At 34.1% G+C, this 23,478-nt stretch overlaps 1 protein-coding gene across 1 annotated transcript in view; it reads left to right on the top strand.

Moving 5' to 3' along the window:
* Nucleotides 1-23,478, top strand: part of LOC128994973 (zinc finger SWIM domain-containing protein 8 homolog) — a 197,732-nt gene that overhangs the window by 147,984 nt on the left and 26,270 nt on the right. Inside the window, exon 22 of the mRNA XM_054419837.1 lies at nt 11,739-11,840. Within this exon, the coding sequence (XP_054275812.1) occupies nt 11,739-11,840 (102 nt within the window). The remainder of the gene's footprint in view (nt 1-11,738; nt 11,841-23,478) is intronic.

Below are 23,478 nucleotides of genomic sequence, written 5' to 3'. Positions count from 1 at the left end.
ATTGTGTCGCACTATTAGATTGTACATTCTGATCCTGCTTTTCAAAATGAAGAAGAGTGTGATGCTTTTTCTTGCATTTTTTACAAGAATAAATAGATCTACAAGATCCTGTGTTATGATTTCCAAAACAGTTTAGACATACATTCTTCTCTCTAATAATATTGTACCTATTCTGAGGAGTCAATACTCCAAATTTCTCGCAATGAAATATGTTGTGCGCAGAATTACAAAAGACACAACATGGTTGCTGCTTACCAGCTGAAACTGACATTAGTACTGCCTTGTTAGGCTTTGCTACGTTACTTGGCCTTGAAAAAGGATTTTTCGGTTGTAGCATTTTAGACGCATTAGGTTGCTTAGTAAAGTAGATGAAAAAGTTGAAGTTGGCAGGTTATTTAAATATGCTGCTTCTTGTTGAATACACTCATCCTCAAGATATTTTTAAAATTCCCCAATGTTTGGAATAATTTTAGATTCTTCCCTTTTTCGTTCAAATTCAGCACGTAACTCAGGATCGAATTTACGCAACAAGTGTGAAGTAAGAACTAGGCTTTCATTGGCTGCAATATCATGGTTAAGGGCCTTTAGGGCTTGATAGTTGTCATTATAAGCTGATATAAAATTTCTAAGCTCCTTAACAGAGGGTTTGTGAACCTGCGGAAGGTCAAGAATCTTGTTTGTGTGAAGGGTAACCAACAGCCTAATATTGTGGTACCTTTTTTGTAAATTTCCCCATGCAATTAAATAGTTGGTGGAATTAAGTGGCAGGGATCTAACAAGGTCAAGTGCCTCATCAGACAGGCAAGAAAGCAGATAAGAAAATTTCTCTATGTTTGAAAGCGATGAATTTAGATGAATGGTAGTCTCAAATATACCTTGAAAGGCTATCCAGTGCTCAGGCCTACCAGAAAAAAACTGGCAAGTTGATTTTAGGTAGCCTAAAAGATGTCTTAGACTTAACCTCTGTTGCTGGACCAGCTGTGCTAACATCAGAATCATTTAGGCCTAGGCCTGGTTGTTCAGGTGTAGGAGCAGGCAAATAGGTTAATAATAAATCTGATATTTTCTCTTGAAAACCACTTAGTTTGTTATTGTCAATATCCTCAATGGAAGCAATATTAGAGAAAAGCTTATTAACATGTTTTTCAAACTCAAAGTGTTTTTGATTAGCTGTTTTTGTCAATAGTTTAAGCTTATTAATTTGTTGGGAGGTTAACTCATTCATTAACAATACTAACTTCAGAAAGACTTACCACTTGTTTGTTGATGGCTTCAAGTCTTATTTCGATCAACTCACAATGTTTAACAAAAGTTGTGAACCTCATATTGAGCCTTTAAATGAGTATTGAGACTTAAATATACAAAATTAAAGATGACATGATTATTGCCGAAATATACTTCATAAGATGTAACTATCTCTAATACTTTGAACTGTGACGTATCAGGTTATGACGTAGGAGGTTAGGATATGGGGGAGGAGAAATATAACTGGTTACAGAAAAAGCCGATTCGATTGGCTTAGCTTGATGGGAAATAAAAATGGCGGCTTATTACAAGGCTTGCCTTCTGAGATGTTCTCAGGAAATTACATGAAAATTGTAGGATATTTTTTCGTAATAATTACGACAGAAAATTCTTACTGAATTTTAATTTGAATGAGATATGAGAAAATATTTTTTCCCTAGGCCAGTCCTACAAATGATGAAATGATCAGGTTCGAAAGTGAATAAAACGTGAGCAATGAGCTCTTAGGCTCACCCAGAAATAATTAGCTTATTTTCAAAAGATTGTTTTATATTAAATGAGATTAAAAATAGTTCAATTTTATAATGACTGACTTTAGCTTACTATTATATTTAAAATAGACTTCCACCGACCTTGTAGTTGTAGAAAGGTGTTCACGGCTGGGGTACCCCACCTGCTGGCGTCATGTCGTCCTATCTGGGATTGCACTGCACACTTTTTAAAGTCTTTAGAAATAGTTTATGTACACGAAAAATAAACTTAAAACTCACTTCTTGTTATAATACCCCCGCCGCAGCAAACCTGCCGACTAAGCGAATTTCCATTCGTCTGAATTGATTTTCAATTAAATATATTTTAATAACATTAGGTTTAACGAGTACCTAGGTTTGCTGCTACAAGGAAACTAATAAAGTGTGTTTTTGAGTAAAATATTGATAGCTTAGTACAAAATAAATTAATTTGCCAAGTTTGTTAAAAATATATCCATAAAAAAAAAAACTACAACATTTGACAATATTCTCCATAAGAATAACATGGGAATTTTAAATTTACAATTTTTTTAATTTTCTACGTTACTAATAATCAAACAAAAATACTTTTATATACTAAATTAATTTTTTTTTAAGCTCTTTAAAAAGGTTTAAAGAGAAATTGGGAAATTTTGTGTTTTGAGGGTCAAAAGTGAGAAAAACCAATTTTTACCCCATAAAACTCCCCGTAAAGCCCCGTTCCCATTGTCCGATCATGCTGGTTCGCGAACTCATTCAAGTTTATCCCGCTTTACACCTTTAAACCAAATTTCATCGAAATCGGACAAAAATTACTCAAGTTATCGCGTTCACGGACGTATATATATATATGTATATATATATATACAAGTCTATATATATACAAGTCTATATATATATATATATACATATATAAAAATTTGAACGAATGGTGTTTTTGGCCTCTGGGGACATCAAAATTAAAAAGTAAATCGGTCCCGGGTCTAGGTCTTACCGTGCCACCTACGGTAATAGCTACTTCCCTATAGGGAAATTCGCTAAAAAGGCAAAAACAAAACGATCTTTTATGGCCTAATGATTGGGGGTTGAACTTGATTTGAAAAGAAATATAGATAGAACGGTTATAGCGGTGAGCGTATTGCTGCATGAATAGTGACTTATTGTCGAGAGGAGTAGTAGCGGACTGTGCCGTGGCCGAACATCGTACGATGGAAAAGTACAAAGGTCGGGAAATTCCATTCTTATCGGCCGGACATGGGTTGAAAGATAAACGGTGAAACCAAAGCTCAGGGCAATGGAAAGTATGCGTTGAAATAAAAATAATATGCTATACTAAACTAAATTGATATCTAACAGTCGGGGACTCATCACTTAACATTAGTTCACGATCGACTTCGCTTGATCTAAGATTTTCTCCCATGTTAAAATCTAACTAAATCATTTCACAGACTCACAAAGCTAGCTAAAAATAGAAAAAATAAACTGAATACTTTTAATTTTATTCACGTAACTTCAAGAGCAATAGTTTAGAAACAACTAGAACGTAACATAAAGTAACCTGTATTCACCGTCTGCACTTTGTTTACAAACAGTCGGCACTCGGTGCAAAACATGGGTCAACAAACAACAACAAACAAATCATATGTTTTGTTCTGGTACTATTGCAGAAAACTATCTAGGCATTGAAATAGAAAACCAAAGACATTTAAAATAGAATATGGGACAATTTTAGAGTGCCGTAGAGCCGTACAATAAGAAATACTGCCTGCTGACGATCTATCGTCAGTGCGGGATTTTGCGCTTATAATTGTACCGACGATAAATCGTCAGTCAGTCCTCAAAGGGTTAGTGCCCTTATCTAAATTCATTTCGGGATCTACAACAATCAACCACTATGTTTTCCATTATTTAAACCCAGGACTCATAGAAATCAGCAAGGAAATCAGAGACAACAAAAAACATGAATACAAGGATATTTTCAAAACAGAAGTAAAAGACTTTAAGAAAATATTGAATCAAACCAAATCTAACTATTTTGCAAAAAAAATTAATAATTCTTCTAATATCCAAAAAACTGTATGGGACATTATTAACTCGGAAGTTGGAAATAAAAAACAAAAACACCTTAATAAAATAAAACTGTTAAGAGGCACGCATCGTGTTGAGGATCCCATATTAATTTCAAATATCTTCAATGAATATTTTTTAAATGTGGTGGAAGATCTAGATCCTAATAACAGCCAATGGGATTCAAATGTAACACATGAAATCCCATCCAGTTTTCAACAAGATGTCTTTCTGAAACCTAAGTTTAGTTTTAAGAGTGTTTGTGAGAAGGAGGTGGAAAACGTATTGAAATCGCTAAAGAACAAAAAGTCTAGCGGCCATGATGATGTACCTATTAATTTACTTAAGAAAGTAGGTCATAATATCAGTAAAGTTTTGGCTCACCTGATAAACTCTTCCTTCATTTCTGGTTTGTTTCCAGATCAATTAAAAAAGGCAAAAATTATCCCTCTGCATAAAAAAGACGATGAGACAGATGTAATAAACTACAGACCCATTTCACTTCTTCCAACTGTTTCCAAAATTTATGAAAAAATTGTTTACAATCAGTTGAGTGATTATCTTGAAAAGTTTAACTTACTTGATGATTACCAGCATGGTTTTAGGCCTGGAAGGTCGGTAGTCACTGCAGCAGTATCATTTTTAGAGTCAGTTATTGAATCGGTTGATAGAGGTGAAACAACAATTGGCATATTCATGGATCTATCTAAAGCTTTTGATAGTGTAAAACATCCAATATTATTGAATAAATTGAAATTGCTTGGAATAACTAAAAATGCATTGCAATGGTTTAATTCCTATCTGAGTAATAGAACACAATATGTTGAAATTACTCAATTAAAAAATAATAAAATTATTCAAACTGCCTCAGAAATTAAAACAATAAAATATGGAGTGCCTCAAGGGTCTATTTTAGGACCATTGCTATTTTTGTGCTATTTAAAGGACATAAGCAGTGTCCTAGTATGTAGACCTAGAAGTGAATTGTGCCTGTATGCTGACGATGCTAATTTAATTATTTCCTCTCCTACACTGGAACAAACGGAAATTTCTGCTTTTCTAGAACTTGGAAATTTGGGCAGTTATCTGGTGTGCCAAAACCTAAAATTAAATAACAAAAAAACTAATTTTATCACATTTAAAACACCACAAAATAAAAATTCCAATCACCCAATAATAATGTATGACTCGCAACTTATTGAGCAAAAGACCAGCACAAACTTTTTGGGTCTAACAATAGATCAAAATTTGAATTGGAATGATCATACAAAAAAAAATAGTTTCAAAAATCAACTCTGGAATTTTTGCCCTTTCAAAAATGTCTGTGTACTGTGATGTCAAAACTTTGAAAAACATTTACTTTGCATATATCCATTCACATATTTCCTTTGGTATCTGTCTATATGGAGCAACAACTCAAATCAATCTAGATAAAATATTAAAACATGAAAAAAGAGCAGTGAGAGTAATGCTCAGACTAAATTCTGATGTCTCGGCAAAAGAGCACTTTAAACAGCTAAACATACTAACTGTTTATGGGCAGTATATTTATGATTCAATTTTAATTTTTAAAAATAAAACCTCATCCGATGTATCCAATCTACCGGTTCACCGATATGAAACGAGAAAAAAAATCAGATTTTGCAAAATAGGCACAGATTAAAGTTCTATGAAAAAAAGCCATCATTTGCTGGTAAAAGTTTTTTTAAACATATCCCCGGAGGAATTGGAAATGAAAAAGATCCAAAAAAGTTTAAAACAAAACTAAAAAATTTCTTAATAAACATGGCAATTTATTCTCAAGAAGAATTTTTCCACCTCCCTCAAGAATACTAGAAGAAGGCATCTGTATGGGGAGATGTATTTTTTAATTTAAGATTTATTTTTAATCTGTATTTTATATTTTAATAATTGTAATCTTTGACACTATTCAAATGCTGTATTATGTATACTTCTCAAAAATTGAAATTGAAATATTAGTACCATCAACACCATTTCATCACTAAGTGAACCCCAGTCACAGGTTCTAGCCAAAGAATGGAGACTAACGATAAACTCTTCAACTGTTTCGTTAATATTTTGTTGTCTTTTCAAAAACTTTGCTCTTTCGAAAATTAATTTCCTCCGTGGAATGAAATGTTTTTCAAATAAACCTAAGATTTCTTAAAATTTTAATGTTGATTCAATTGCTATATTAAAAGATGCAAAAATATCATCAGCTTTCTCACCTAATGTGTATATCAGATCATTGATTTCTTTGCTCTCAGAATCTTCAGATAACCCATATGCTGACCGATATCTTTGAAATCGTGTTTTCCATCTTGGCCAATCTGCTGGTACAAAGGATAAACTAGCTGGAGGTTGAATAACTGTATATTTGATACAATCATTGACTTGTTGGGTGAATTGTTGTATTCATTTTCTCTGCTTCTTTGAATTTGTTCTTGTTCATTTTCTCTGCTTCTTTCAATTGGTTCTTGTTTATTTTCATTATCTTCACTCAGATTGTTTCCTTCTAGGATTTATTTTCTGAGGCATAGCTCTAAACCGCGGCCACCATGTACTATTTTACTAAGAATTAAGTGGATGCACTGTTTTATGTCATAACTCCAATCAAATAACTTTATTTACCTCTTTAAAAAAAATAAATAAACATATGATTATATATTAACAGGTGCTATAAAATAAACTGTTCTTGCAAATAATCAAAAATAATTTTACTTTTAATATTTTTATTTTAATAAATAAATAAAATACAACTTTCAAGATAACATATCCATACTTGGGTCACATAATATTTAGTGTGTAACTAATAAAATATATTTATTGCAGTGGAAATTTTACAGATAAAAGTATAGTACAATTGATTCAACAATAAATTTGACACTAAAAAAAAATTGGAATCCCAGCTCCATCTTTAAATTTCCTCGCTGATCGCCATTTCTTTCTCGTTCATCTCAGACACATGTTTGTTGCCCTTAAAACTGCACAAATTGTTCTTGATCTTATCCAATTAATTTCTAATCTGTATGAGTTTTCCCATTTGTCTGATAATTTTACAGCCATAACTAGTGATGTGTCGGTTCCATTTTTTTACGGTTCGGTTTTTGGCCGAAAACAGTTCTCGGTTCCCGGTTCCGGAAAAACAAATTGGTAAAAATGTACACACGTTAAAATGTATTCAACACTTGAGTTTATTTAAAATTTATAAATGCTTCTGTTGGTCAAAACACTGGACTCACATGAGTTAAATCCAAAGGATGATGAATTGCGTCCAGGTCTACTTGGATTTGGAGTAGACTCACAAACAATCTAACAGAGAAGAACTGTCTCAAACTCGGACTCACACATCCCTCCTCTGGGACTATGAGTAATTTTAATCTTTTAAACTTTTTTCCTTATGTATTACATCAGGGGTGCCCACAGTGTGGTTTGATGAAATTTATTTGGGGGGGATTTTATGATTTTGGGGGGGGGGGATTCAAGCCAGTGGTTGGTTAAAAGCACATAAAAGATTAATCAGATAATTTTTACGACCTCCTTAATTTATTACTGGGGTAATTATGCAATCAAAATCCCGTTTGACATTTTATCTTGATTAATAAATCATTTTATAATTGCTATAACATATATAGATACTTTTATGTGGATTTCCACTTTCTGACTCGTATCATGTTTGACAGTGAGAACAACTCCATGCCAACTGCTGTCAAAGGATTATGGTTGGCTTATTAAATTGTATCTGCAATTTGAGTTTGTTTTTACCTTTCATTATGAACTCATTCTCAAATAGTCTCATTGCCTTGAGGACCTATTGATGGTTTTTTTAGGTTTGTTTATTATAATATATAACTTGATTCATAAAAAACCAGTATTATGATAATGATAATCATTTTGCTATTTTTACAACATGAACAACAACATGAAAGCTTGTGATAATATTTTGGCTCTCCCAAATAATTATGCCTGGATCATTTATTCATTGGAAGAAATTGACATACAGTACTGTGACAATTTAATTAAGGTTTTTGATAGGCTATGTGTTTACGTTAACTTCAAGAATTGAAACACATGATTCTGGATTAATTAAATTGTATTTGTTATTGTCTTTTCTTGAATCTAGAAAGAGCTTCAAACAAATTTTAATAGTCTTAGAATAGATATATAATTATTTTTTACGCCACACTACACTATTTTGACGAACTTCACATGCAAGGATTTAGTCCAGAAAACAGCTGTTTGTCGCCAGCTTAATCAAATGGGGTTTCATACAGTAGGCCTACTACTGTACTGTAATGAGTTTTGCCGGACACCTATCAGCTGATTGTACTGTATTTGGGTGGCAATGAGTAGTTATAACAAAAACATAATCTCTCTTAGAGGTTATGACTAGTGATTTTAGTCCTTTAGTTGGTGGTAATATATAGGGATTTGAACGGATTTAGTAGTATGGCGTAAACTATCGTACGTCACTCGTCCAAAATGTGTTGGCCGGACTCGTATAAAAAACCACTACTCGACTTCGTCTCGCACGGGATTCAGGACTAGTAACGTAATATTCTATTTTACCACACTATGATCTTTTAAACTGTTTTACATATAGGTACATTAATTGGTGGCTGAAAGTTACATTTGCAGGCCATGCCAGCTGTCATCGTCATTCGGGGATCGAGCAGGTTTTTACATCCCTAGGGCCGCAAAATCAGCTGCCCGCTTACTTTCTTAAAACATTAATGCATATTAAATACACAATCAGTAGCCATAGCATTGCAATAGAGTTGTTTTATTGTCAACGCTGCCTAGCAACTACTTATTATTATTTTTGCTGATTCCTCAAATAATTTATCCACATGACCTTAAAGTTGTAGTTGTGTTGACTATATCAGTGTGCAGTGCATTATCATTGAGGTGAATTAGTGGTAATAGGGTATAGTGTGGTGAATAATAGCGTTCGTACCACAGACTGAAATGGTTTTGCAGTTCTCGATCATTTTAAGTCCTCGACTTTGTATCGAACTTAAAAACTATCTCGAACCAGCAAAACCTCATTTATGGCCCTAGGCACGAAATATACTATTAAGTTTAGGCCTAGTAATATTTTTGAGACTGACAATTATACACTTATTTAAAAAGGACCAAACTCAGAAGTGGTTTAAAGGGCAATTTAGAAAATATCTCAAACTTTTTGACATAACTCTAAGTACTTTCTCCCCTACAATTTAATATGGTAAAAGAATTGTTTATGTAAAAACCCTGATCCCAAAAAAGTGGTTTTCGAAGTGATGTGTTTGTCTGTCTGTATGTGTGTATATGTGTATGTATGGTACAGAGCTACAGACCACGCCTGTGGTCCGAGTCCGATTTTGATGAAATTTGGTATTTTAGGTACCAATCCATGGTCTCTCCAGATGTTTTTTTTTTCATTTTGGATTTTTAATAGTGATTCCATTAAACCCTATAAAATAATGGATGAATAAAATTTTCTCAGAATTGGCCCGAACGATTTTGATTAAAAATTAACATGTTATACTCTTTGACTATGACAAAAATTGTATAAACCCTCTATGCCGTAAAAATTATGGTTCTAAAGTTATTGCAACTTTTGTGATTTTCCCTTTTAAAACCTATTAATTCATGGAAATTTGGATAAAAAAAACTACATGGCAAATTTTGATTCAAATTGTGTGCATGTTAAAAATCCAACTCATTTAAATTAAAACTAAACTAACAAATAGTTTGCTACTAGAGTTTTAAAGCAAAATTGTCCATTTAAATTGGGTTAAAAGTTTGATTCAAACGCTTAAATTCCCATAAATTTAAAGAAGTGTCGGGGGCACTCCTGCCCTCCCCGCATTATAAACATAACTATGGGTTAGCCCCCAGACCTTCTGGCATGGGTTAAACAACGAATTTGGGGGGGATTCTGCTTCTGCGACGTGAGCTTTGGAGGGGATGGGCACCCCTGTATTACATTATAAAATTCTCACTAGAAAATCCTGAAATAAGAACTTATTCAGGTATCCAAGCAGTTTATGCATATTATACGGTTTACAGTGTTGGGAAGTAGCGCGCTACAAGTAGCGACGCTACAGTAGCGCGCTACTTTTTTTGTAGCATTAGCTGTAGCTACGCTACTTTTAAGATTTCGTAGCTTTAGCTGTAGCTAGCTACATTTTTAAAGTAGTTGTAGCGGAACTTTAGCTACTTTTCTCGCTACATTAACATTGTTTGAGATAGTGATTTTTATCATAACCTCAACCTTACGTGAAACAACCTCTTTCAAACTGAGATTTTCAAAAAAATTAGGCCTACTTCCTTGGCTTCATACAGCTGGTTGCAGCCGTTTCATTCCCTATTACAATGTTGTGTGGACATGGAGGCCATTAAATGAGTGTTATCCACATTTTTGGCTCTCATTTCCTTAATTTACTACTCTATGATTACTGTCAGATAAAATAAAATCGCTAGTTGCAGACAACGTTTAAACGATACCGGTGACAAGAGAAGCTATTGAATGCTTGCAAGTGATTGACAGGGAAATTAGTAATCAATTTAGTTTCTTTATTATATTGATAGTGTACCAACTTGGGTTTTAATGGAAACCAACACTAAACCTTAAAGTAATGAGAAAGCTGGTCTAGCTTCAGCTGTTGATTGTGGTTCGTCATCACAAGCCCTTCCTTGGTTAGATTACGAAGATTGTTCAAAGGTTTACTAAATTAACAAAGAGGAAATTACCTGATGAGATTTAAGATATGCCTAGACTACATGATAATTGTAACGAAAAAATCTCCATATAACATGAAACTTAGATTGAAAAAATAGCATAGTTTACTCCTGCTAACAGCTCTTGTATAGGCCTATTCCTAGGCTATGCTATGGGTTAAGACGAATACCAAGTTCAATTATTAGGAATATATCTGTTTAGTCCTTTGCAAGAACAAGCCTACTATAGCCAACTTTGTTACATAGCCAAGTAGGCCTACATGTTATTTTTACTTTACAAATTTCAACATGTTTAAATCAAAAGCCGATTTCAGGATAACTTAAGTTGCTGAATACTGTTTTCTGTACCAACTAGGTTGAAGCACAATTTGCCCTATGCATAATGACAAATGATTTCTTGATATTGAAAAGTGTTATTCATAGAACAAGTAACTTATCACTATGGTTAAAAGTTATAGCAATGTCGTTTTTAACATAAAAAGTAAAGAAATGCAATAAACTCCAATTTCAGGAGGCTAGTCTCTGTAACACAAAAAAGTATTTTTAAATAATCGTTTTACAGTTTTATTGGTCTTAATTGTTGATATAAGAGATCTATAAATGAATCTATGTTAAAGAAATAAAATGAGCTTTTAAAATATCGTTTGGTTGTATGTCCTTTGAACTTAATGAAATTTACATATAAGATGCTTAAAAATAATGCAATATTTAAAAATAAGTACTAAATATGATGATGGGACACCCAACTATTTGGTTCTGTTGTTGTAATTTTAGGTTTATAATGCCAACAAATTAAATACAATCTAGGAATAATTTGTTTTCCAAATAATTTTAGATACAATACTGACATTTTTTGTTTAAATGTTTGTTCAGTAAAAATGTAGTTGCAATTGATTTTACATTTACCTAATGTGCGTGGGATAAAAAGTAACGTCTTTGGAAGAAAAGTAGCTAAAATTGTAGCTGTAGCTACATTTCATTGTAGCTGTAGTTGTAGCTAGCTACTTTTTCGGAACTGTAGCTGTAGCTGTAGCTAAGCTACTTTTTTGGAAATGTAGCAGTAGTTGTAGCTAGCTACATTTTAAAAGTAGCTTCCCCAACACTGACGGTTTAGCATTTTTGAAACTAAGAATTATAAGTAAGAGCGGGAATGTATTTTGCAAACTTGTTCTTCTTGTATTTTTGTTGTAGGCTCAGATAGTGTTGACACAGGCTCCTACTACACAGTGTGTCACTCAGGCTGTACCCAGTCCTCACCAGTTGTCCTTGCCTAGGCCTCAGCCCCAGCAACAGGTAAACAATCCTCAATACCGGTGATATCAAAGGATATACACAAACTTATATTATACATTGCCTTCAAAACTTTAACAATAACAATAAATATCAGTTTTCAAGAAACTGTTTACTAGTCAGCCATACACTATTTCTTTTAGTTTTGCCTTCAATAAATTATGTTTTTATTTACATACCTATTGTGGCAAACAATTTTGGTACCAAATAGCTTCTTGTTTGCTTTAGGTACTTATTATTATCACTAGGAACAATAAAAAAACTCCCTCTTGTGTTTCATCACATCTTTACTTTGAAATTATTTGAAAAATAGTGATCAATCATCAACATCACATAAGTAAACAGATTTTCCACTGGTATGGTTCTGTCAACTGATAACATAAAATAGGAGTTTTTATAGGGGTGGGCGGGTATTTATTTTTTAATTTGAGTCGAGTAATTTGAGTAAAAACTTGAATATTGAGTCGAGTTGAGTAGTTGCGCGTTAAGTAGTCCTAGGCCCAGGGTTTAAGCTGCGGTAGCATTTACTACCTCTTTTTACCTCTTTTTTACCTCTTTGCTATTCAAATGCTAGCCTACATTGTTTTTGCAGGCTATAGCAAATTTGCTAGAAATAGAATTGAAGATGTAATGCTCAAACATGTACATAATATTATGGGATTTTTCAATGCTTAAAGAATAATATTTTTGCTCCAGTTGTCTGAGAGTTTGTAGCATTTTGCTGAAACAAATTTCATCCCAGCCTAGGTCTAAATAGGTATTTTAATTAAGTAACTATAGGCTACGCCAAATTTTTTCAGATATATTAGTCACTAATATTATTAGTACCTATTAGGCTGTTGTATCTCTATGTTTCAAATGCTATGCAATTAATAATTTAATCATCTGTTAGTTCAAAAATGTGATTCAAATTAATGTAAATAAACTAGTGAAAAAATAAGGCTCATTTTTCAACTTACATTTATTTAACTATTTATTTCAATATATAAACTTACAATACATAACAGAAATGGCGACGAGAAGAGCCTAACGTGTGTTTTCTATTTGTTTTAAAGTTTATTATATATATATATTTTCAAAATGAACCAAAGAACAATTTGAAATATTAATCAAGACCTTGTCTTCAGCTATTCAAGGTATGTCAATGTCTCAACAATCCAACATCACATTAATTTCCAATTTCGAACAATTTGACTCAAACAAATGAAACTTTTCAACTATACAAAGAAAGATTTGAAAATTACCTAAAGATAAAGAATGCTTTTGATGATAAAACTATTTGTTCCCAGCTTTTTCTCAATAGTGTAGGTTCTAAAACATATGACCTTTTGTCATCACTCTCAGCTCCAAAAAGTATTGATGAGCAAAACTATGATGAAATTACAAAATTATTAGACAATTACTTTCCAAAAACCAATGAAATTGTAGAACAACATAAGTTTTTATCCAGAATCCAGGCAGAAAATGAATCAATAACAGACTATCTAACAGCTCTTAGGAAACAAATTGCAACTTGCAAACTTACCTGTACATCATGTGAAGCATCTGTATCTGACTTATTCTTAAGATTACAGTTTATCAGGGGAATTCATGACTCTTTAATTAGAGAACAATTAATCCAGACCAAAGACTTAACATTTGACATTGCCGTAGGAAAGGCAATAGCAATTGAAGCTTCGAAAATAGACAGTGCAACTCTGAACAACTTTTCTAGTCCTCAAACATCGTCACAGGCGGAAGTCAACAAGTGGAAGTCAACAAGTTATTGACAAGACCAATACACCAGAATTATACACCAAGAAGGACAGCCTACCGCAACAACAGATCTAACAACAGACTAAACCACCCTCCCACAAGACGAAATAAGGTTGATTTTGGCAACACTTGGAATTGGAAACCTGTGTTTAAGATGTGGTAAAGCAAATCACACTTCCAGGGAATGTAAAACCAAATTATCACACATTCACTGCCAAAACTGTGACAAGGATGGACACATAGCCAAGGTCTGTATATCAACTCTACTCTCTAAAAAAAAAAGGCCTACAGTTAATACAATAAGTACTACTCCAAATGATTCACAGGACTTAAACTCACTTTATGGAATAGGGCAACTTCAAATTCTCAATGTATCTGACTACAATTCATCAGGCACAGAAAAAATTTTTACAACTATTCTAATCAATGGGAAACCACAAAAGTTTGAGGTAGATTCAGGCGCAGCTCATACCCTTCTACCAAAGGCTCAATTTGATAGACTTAATCTTCCTCAAAACACAATCCAGAATACAAATATAAGGTTTCGTTCTTACACAAATGAGGTTTTCCAACCCTTAGGCTTAGTTAATGTTCAGGTTGAATACAATGGACGCTCATCTACACAGCAGTTGTTTGTAGTTCCTGATATGTACAGCCCTCTACTAGGTAGGACTTGGATAAGACAACTTGTAGTCCACTTGAACGATCTTGACACCCAGAGACCAAAAGGTACAGGTACTTATGTAAACTTAGTTTCCAGTGACACAGACAAACTAGTTACTGCAGTGGAATCAAAATTTCCAGAAATATTTTCACCAGAAATAGGACATGTTCCTAATGTCACCTGCTCTCTAAAGTTAAGACCTCAATCCAAAACAGTATTTTTCAAACCTAGACCTTTACCGTATGCACTCCGGGATAGAGTGGTACATGATCTTCACAAACTCGAACAAGACAAAATCATTACTAAAATCGAATCATGCGACTGGGGTTCACCCTTAGTTGTAGTGCCTAAACCTGATGGTACACTTAGGTTATGCGCAGACTATAAAGTCACAGTCAACCCTCAACTCTACGATTCACACTATCCGATTCCTAGGATCGACGAAACACTCCACAAACTGAGAAATGCCAAGTTTTTCTGTACTCTCGACCTCTTTAAAGCTTACCTACACATAGGTGTCGATGAAGAAAGTGCTTGTGTTCAAACAATATCAACCCATAAAGGTACGTACAAAGTCAACAGATTGTCTTTTGGAATTAAGACTGCACCCAGCATATTTCAAAAAGTAATTGAACAAGTTCTACAAGACCTCCCAGGTGTCAGCTCTTACTTTGATGACATAATTGTCTACGGGTCAACTTTGAATGAATGTTTCAACAACCTTGTAGCTTGTCTGGAGCGACTCAAAACCAACAATCTTCACCTCAGCAGAATTAAATGCACATTCTTCCAAGAAATCATCACATAGGTACTTAGGGATATGTTATTGAAAATAACAAGATATACAAGTCTCCAGCAAAAGTGTCAAATATCCTCAATATTCAAAGACCAAATTCAGTAGAGGAAGTGAGAAAGTTTCTAGGACTTGTAACTTATTATTCAAAATTCATTCCAGCAGCTTCTACCATAACTTACCCTCTACGCCAGTTACTCGTCAAGAATAAACCATTCAACTGGACAAAAGATTGTGAGAAAGCGTTCATGAACATCAAGAAAGAAATAGCCTCAGATAGAGTGGTAGTTCCTTTTGACCCAGACCTTCCAGTATCCGTAGCCTGCGATGCAAGCCCACATGGGATCTCAGGAGTACTATCACACATTATCAATGGAGAAGAAAGGCCCATTGCATTCGTCTCCCGCTCACTTTCAAAATCAGAGTCCCAATACAGCCAACTTGATCGCAAAGCACTCGCTATTGTATTTTCTATTGGAAAATTTGTCAACTACCTCTATGGAAGAAAGTTTGAATTGATAACAGTAACAGATAATCAACCACTCACACTAATATTTCACCCCAAGAATGTTCCTCCAATGACAGCTGGTCGACTTTTACGCTATGCAGTTTTCCTCAGAGGATTTGAATACAACATCAAACATCAGAAAGTAGAACAACACCAAAATGTAGACTTTCTATCCAGGACTTTTCAAACAACGGAACATCGTGGTATCGACACAGCACTGAATAAAGAAGAAGATGAAATAGAACAATTCAATCCTTCAAATCTCATCAATCAACATCACGAGTGATTCAATTTCAAAAGAAACTGCGTACGATCCAGGAATAAAAGATCTTATGAAACAAATAAAAGAAGGTGCAAATGATCCAATCTACTCAACCAATCAAGGAATTGTATTCAGAGGAGAACGTGTCTACATTCCAAGATCACTACGCTCTCATGTTTAGAAGAGCTTCATGCAACACACATAGGAATGGTAAGAATGAAACGACTCGCAAGACTCCACTGTTATTGGCCCGAAATCGACAAAGACATTGAAAATAAAGTTCGATCATGTGCAGCTTGTGCTTTACAGTCAAAACAGCCAACAAAAGTTTTTCACCCTTGGGAAATCCCTAAGGAAAACTTTGAAAGAGTTCACATGGACTACGCAGGACCATTTAATGGACACCAATATTTTGACGTTTTGGACAGAAAACTAAATCTCCATAGCCACCATTAGTATTCAACTTATGGTTCAGAGGACAAAATTACAGCAATACGTTTCCAACGACCTAACAGCAAACGGCAAAGAAGCCGTATGATGCAATACTGATAACTAGTTTAGTCGTTATCGGCTGTTTTGCTTTACTATTAGATTCGTCTGGAACGGACATAAAGCAGAAAAGAACTACCATGGTCAAATGAAAGTCAACTCGTGCTTGTCTCGCTCCTGATACTAGGGGCACTGCGTAATAGTTTTTTTTACAGTACTGTTTTAAAGTAGAAAAATCTAGCCTACTACTGTGATGTTACGTAAACAATAGATTAAATGTTTCCAAAAAAGTCAGAATAGAAACAATAGAAAGGCAGCACAATAGAAGGTTGGGAGGGGTTGGGCAATGACCTCGAATGGAGCGCGGGTAGTGAGTCAAGTAGGACCGGAGGGGGAAGGGGTGGGTAAGACCTTGAAGCTATATATAGACTTGCACTACTTCCCTAAACCTAAAGGACTGGCCGGCGAGTGGTATTCCAATCACAGGACAAGATACATTGTTTTTTGGGTATTCATTGCCCGGTTTGACTTTGGATTGTCTTACTGTGTAGAAACTTTGAATAATAAAAAATAAAGTTAGAACTAACCAAGATTATTTAGCATTGATTGCGTACATATTAAATGATTAAACTATAGGGACCATGGATATACACATTTTTGTCGTGATTTTAATTTCAACGTCAAAATACAATATTGCACAATCGTGATATTTTAGGTCATTGACCTTTATTATGCATCCGGTATTGCTGTTTCAGAAGAGAAGCACGTTGATAAATTATAAATTGATATTCCCGTAGTTAAAAAGAATTATTTTATAAACCTATAAAACAAAATCATAAAATCTTACATAAAGATAACAATAACGGAAATTGTAAAAAGGGTATAAAGATAACAACGTCGTTATTCTTTCTCTTTGTTCTTCTATTTCTTGGGTTTCCCTTCATCACGCGACACGCATTCAACAAGTTGCCATGGTTACTAATCACCCATGTCGTTATCAGCTTTTGTGACATAGCGCACAGCAGGGGGGTAAAACTTAACGAAAATCGGTTAATTTTTACCTATTATTTAATTACCAATGAATGTACTACTTTATTGGTATTTGGTACTGTATTAATAATCGGTCAAAATGACCGATTTTTGTCAAATTTTACACCAAATTTCTTGAAATTTCAAGGTGAATATTAATAAAACAATTATTACCAAATATTTGTATTCATTTAAAAGATTGATTTGTGGTATTGGGTTCCCCACTGAGTGCAGCCGAGCGGCACTAATGAGCGTCGGACCATCTTGGGGGTGAACAATAGACGGCTTATCAGACCCTCCCCTCTCCCGTGGTCTGGAGAAAGCTTGTAAACAAACTATTGCACAAGCGTGACTTGGCATTGGGCTGCTTCAACTATAATTTTGTCAAATGAACTGTGATGTTTCAAAATCAAAAACAATAATTTGGGACCATACTGCTTAACAATAATGGACTGCAATTATTGTTGAACATACAATCCATTTTTAACAAACTAAGATTATACGATTCAAATAGAATTATAAAAATTATCTTGGTATTTTACTTTGGGTAATTAAGTTATGTAGGCTAGTGTAATTCTCGGTTCATCAAGGTTCTACTGAATTATGTTTGGCAGTGAATAAGTGTAGAATGCAATTTATAAATTCAGGGATACACACCTTTTACACAGTTATAAAGTCTAATTTAATTGCCCAACATCAAATCGTGAGCTAGAGCCCATCTTAGTGCATTAGTGATGTTTTCTAAACTTGGCAAACCCGCAAAATGCCACTTAAGGCCAATAATCCGTTCCAAAAACGTAAGGAAATACAATGTGAAAATAAACTTGAGATCGAACTCCTTGGCTTGTGAGAACCAGGAAACAAGATAAAACATAACCTCAAGTAAACAAGCCCAAACGTTTGACATCAGTCCTGCTGAGCTAAGGTGTTGTGTGAAGATTTCGGCTGCTAGTGTACTTAATTTAAGCAACCAACTTTTGAAAATAAATGTTGTGAATTGTGATTTTCAAGAGAGAGAAAACTGTGGACTTGGCTAATTTGAAATTCTATAGTTCAAAATGTCATTTAAGTTTATTTACACAGCTTTACATTGTTTTATAGGTTAAAAATACATATGCAGCTTATTATTAACCGCGCCGAACTATCCGAATCCAAAAAAATCCGAATCCGAACCTCCCAATATCCGATCCGATCCGAACCGAGCCTCAACTATCCGATCCGAATCCGATCCGAAACATAGGCCAATAACAAATTCGACCTAGCCTACTTGTTGGCTGCAGCATTAAATTTACATATCACTTGTTATTGTGAGTTTTTTTCCTTTTCTTCCTCCTCACTAACATGATAATCAACCTAGGTAACTAACTTAATAACTTTAAGAATAATTTCAATTCAATTAAGAAACAGAATTTGTAAAAATAAATTTATTTATAAAACAGATACCTAATATAACTACATGTTTCTTAAGTTAAAAACATCAATATGCAATATTAAGTTATTTTAAAATAATCGATTGGATAAGCACTTCATCTGCCTTAAGTTTGAAGGTTATGGGTATTAGATCTATCCTCTTCACTCTTTACATTTATAAGAATGATAAAGTCATTTGTCTCTGACAGAGTAAAAATATCAAACAAAAACGTAGTAGGCCTTATTATCTTTAAGTAAAATCCCACACGAAACTCTTACATTTCACTGCAGCCGCTGTAGCCTATTGGCCTTTAATCACCACTTTCTAGGTTATGCTACAAAATCAACTTCAAACAGTACTTGCCATGTTTCTGCCACCAGATTAAAAATTGCACAGTAAAAATCATAAACAGAATAGTGTATGTTTATTTTACTTTCTATTAAACTTCCACTAAACAAAATCAATTTTATTATAAGTTACATTATAAGTTCTGCCAAGACCCAATGAGATTGCATCATTCGATTCTGATGTGTCGATGTTCCTTGCAGTAACATATCGGCTTCTAAAACTAAAAACCAATACCGATTAAAATGAAAAAAAAAATATAATGCAATAATAGCTCGATTTTATTTGTTTTATTAAACCTTCACGGACGGGTGACGGATATATCCGCCTAAGTCTTTGGCCATAAAGGACGGGTGGCGGATATATCCGCTTATGGTTTTTGATGTTCCGGACGGGAAGCGGATATATACGCCTTCTCTTCAGACAGACTGGCAGGTGCTTCAGCAGTTACCAGATGTTTTGCGGTACCAAGGCGCCACTTTCCTGCTCTCTCCATGGCTGCGCTCTTTCCCGCACCTCCCCCTCTCCTGCGCACCACCCATCTCTCCTACACTCCCCCCTCAACATTTTGCACTCAACACTACGTTGTCTTTATTTATTGTTTACATTTTGTTCTTTTTTTTTCCTAACGTTGGCATGGTCATATCTTCAAAGACGGGTGGCGGATATATCCGCTGCTTTTCTACTCATCCGCGGATGGGTAGCGGATATATCCGCATAGTTAAAAACGAGTAAACAATTATTTTGACAGTATGAAGTGTTGCATTGTGTTTATTTTATGTATACTTGTATAACAAAACACAAATAAGAAAAATTAATTTATATTTTTTCCTGTTCTATGTCACGATTTCGCCCGCCCGGGAAGGGATAGTAATTTTGGTAAAATAAAAAATATTTTGATGGCAATTCAAACTAAATCTATCACTGTACCTACTTTATAATATCTTCAAGAATCATCTGCCTATGATTTACTAATCACGAGACTCCCTTGTTGACTATCAGTAGTCAGACTGCTGAAGTAGTTGTTCAGCAGACAACATCAGACAATTTATAGTGACTTTCAGTAGCTCTGTATAAAAACTAAGTTTTCAAGTTTTTTTCAGTGCTAAAATTTATTTAACAGTGCTTTTTTAAAGCATTTAAAAAAATAGTTCTTTGTAACGTGAAAATCAGTTGAAATATACACTTTAATCTACAAGGAAACCTGTTGCATTTGCCAGCTGCCTTTTTGATTGCCATAACAAAAGGAGAGATTTAAAGTAAAGACTGGATTTGGAATAAAAATTGCCATCCAAAGTCTTTCAGACTGTGTTTTCTTTGTAATTTAAAAGTATTCTTGTTTCCAAAATATAATGTTATCTGAAAAACAATGATTTCTCTGAATAAGATAACCTCAACCTGTGTCATAAAAGTTTCAGGTTTTAGTAAAATTTTTAGTTTCTTTATTTAGCTCATTTATAATTAGTTTTGACAATCTTCATGCAATACTTTATAGTGTATTGTATTTAATCAGTAACAAAATGGTTTATAAGGAAATTACGCCAAAGTCTGGAAAAGCTGTGAACTCTACTGGGGCAAAGACCACTTATTTCATGCGAAGTAGAACTAAGCGGAGTACACCAGTTGTTTTGCCTAACAAAAGTCTATTGAGAACAAGAAGTGGTACAAAGACAGGCCATCATAAAAAGGAAATAGGCCTAGGTAGGCCTAGTCAGAATGTTCCCTCTGATAGGCGTAAGGCCAATTTTAGTAGTACAGACTTTGGATGTCAGACCAACATGTCATCTCAAGTAGAAGAATAAAATGTAATGAAATGAAATGAAATATGCTTTATTGTCTTTTGAATTTGTACAAATCATCGACAATGTAAAGATACAGCTAAAATGTATAGCATAGTCAGTTAATTAATTAATAAAATACTTATAGCTAACTAAACAAAGGGAGACATATTATAATAGATATTCTAAATGAATAATTACAACTTAGGAATCTTATTCTTAAAAAAATCTTCCAAACTATAAAACGAGTTATTGGTCAGCCAACAATAAAATTTATTTTTTAAATCCTTTATATTGTGTAATTTAATTATGGATTCAAGAAAGTTGTACACTTTAAGTGATAAAACTATGTGACTATTTAGAGTTTTACCTAAACGATGGAATTCTATTGAGGTATGGTTCTTATTTCTGGTATTATGATCATGAGTATGGTTTCTAAATTTAAAAGATGTTGATTTTCCAAGATATAAACTTACCTTATCTTACCTATTAGGCCACTCAAACCTCAGAAGGTGTTTGGCCAAGATATAATCTATCAAGTCATAAATATAAACGTTAATAATAGTAGGGATTTGAAGATTACGAAAAAGTGGTTTGCTGTGGTCTCTCGAGCCTTTAATTAGAGATAACTCTATAACCGCTTTCTTTTGCCAAACAAGAATTTCCTCTATCCTAGCACAATTGTCCCAAAAAATTAGCCCACACCTGAAAATGGATTGAAAATATGAAAAATATGCTGTTCGGACATAATTTAATGGAATGCATTTTTTCAGACGGCCTGGTAAAAATATTACACGAGAAAGTCTGGTATTTAAATACTGTAGTCTATATGAGAATCCTATGTTAGCTGACTTTCTACATATATTCCCAAAAACTTTGCTGAAAAAACTTTACTACCCTTATCTCTGTTCTCAAACAACGCTCTTGAACTATAATTTAAGGGAAATATCAATTTTTGTGATTTTTCTTTGTTAAGCGGAACAATAATTGCTTTGTTAAGCAAAAGTCCATTACTATGAAACCAATGTTGTGCATTATTTAATGTTTCATAGTTTTTTCAAGTTCTTTATAGTTTTTACTAGTAGATAAAAAGGTAGAGTCATCTGCGTACAGAATGGTTTTACAATCAACAGAAGAGGGTAGATCATTTATGTAGATTAAGAAAAGAAGGGGACCAATGACTGAACCCTGTGGCACTCCCCACTCGACTGACACTTCATCTGACCATCTTACTTTTATACAAACTGCTTGTTTCCGATTTTGCAAGTATCTTCTTAAAAAAGATAATGGAGGGCCATCAAATCCATAGCACTGTAATTTAGAGATGAGAATATTGCTGTCAACAGAGTCGTACAGAGAGTGTAAGTGAAAGTACTGTAAATATTGTCATTGAAGAGAATCAAAGGCTAAAAACACAACTGGAAGATATCCTCGTGTTAAATGACAGTCTGATAAAACAAGTAGCAATTCAAGAAAGTCTCCTAAAAAATCAGGAAAACCCGGACTTTCAAACTCAAATTTTAAACAGCGAACTCAAGGCGGCCAAAGAAGAAATCAGTAGTTTGAAAGTGGTGATTGATACTCTACAAGGTGACAAAGAGGAACCAATTTAACTTCAGAACGCAGATTCAACCTCAAACAAGATCTCTTGTTTTAACTGTTTTCCCATCTTATCCTCGGATCGGAAGAAGTCTAAGTCTACTACTAAAAACAGAAGAAATTTGACCGCCGCAGAGTGGAACTTGCCTCTAACTAACCCCTTTAATGCCCTAACAAACTTGGAAGAAACAAATTCTCTAGTAACGGGTACAACAGTTTCGAGACAGGGAACTAACCTAACCAACCAACAAACGGTGAGGGGAAATCACAGGACTTTTAAACAAATGCTCAATAAAAGTGTTACGAAGAGTGGAAAAGAAAAGTTCTGTTACTGGCAGATAGTCATGGAAGGGGGTGTAATAGTCAACTTCGAGAGGAACTGGGTGTTCAGTTTAATGGAACAACCATCTTCAAACCAAATGCAGGTTTCAATGATGTGGTCAAAGAGATCAGTCAACAATTTTATCAGATAGATGTCTTAATAGTTCAGGCTGGGTCAAATGATTTCTATAGTAACCCTATTAACCATACAGTAAAGTCAATTAAACCTGATATAACACAATTTGGAATCGACGAGCTTGTTCAAACCGCCAAGACTACTATCATTCTCATTAGTGGAATACCCCTAAGATTTGACAAAGGTAGCATGAACATGAACAAAGAAATAAATTAAATGAATCACAGCCTATATGTAAAGTTAGAAAGCCTAAAAAAATCTGGGTGCACAAATATTGTGACTTCTAAAAAAACCCTTTTCAATAAGATGACTACACTTTAACCTTATGGGCAAGAAAAAATTGTCCAGAATGTTTGCTCAGTCAATATTTCACCACCTCAACCAACTCAAGGCAACTGCAAATACAATAAATACTGCAAATAGGCCTATTGAGGAGCAAAATGAATGTCCCACAATGGTAAATGAAGAAGAAAGAAACACTAGCCTGGACGTGAATACAAGTGTCACTGATTTTAAGGGATTTTCTACGCCTGAAATAGACAAAGCTAAAT

Source organism: Macrosteles quadrilineatus, unplaced genomic scaffold, assembly GCF_028750875.1.
Source record: "Macrosteles quadrilineatus isolate MER2022 unplaced genomic scaffold, UCM_ALF_1.0 Scaffold_1__1_contigs__length_201487025, whole genome shotgun sequence".
Classification (NCBI taxonomy): Eukaryota; Metazoa; Arthropoda; class Insecta; order Hemiptera; family Cicadellidae; genus Macrosteles; species Macrosteles quadrilineatus.
Note: the sequence above shows the minus strand (reverse complement) of the source record. Positions and strands in the feature narration are given on the sequence as shown.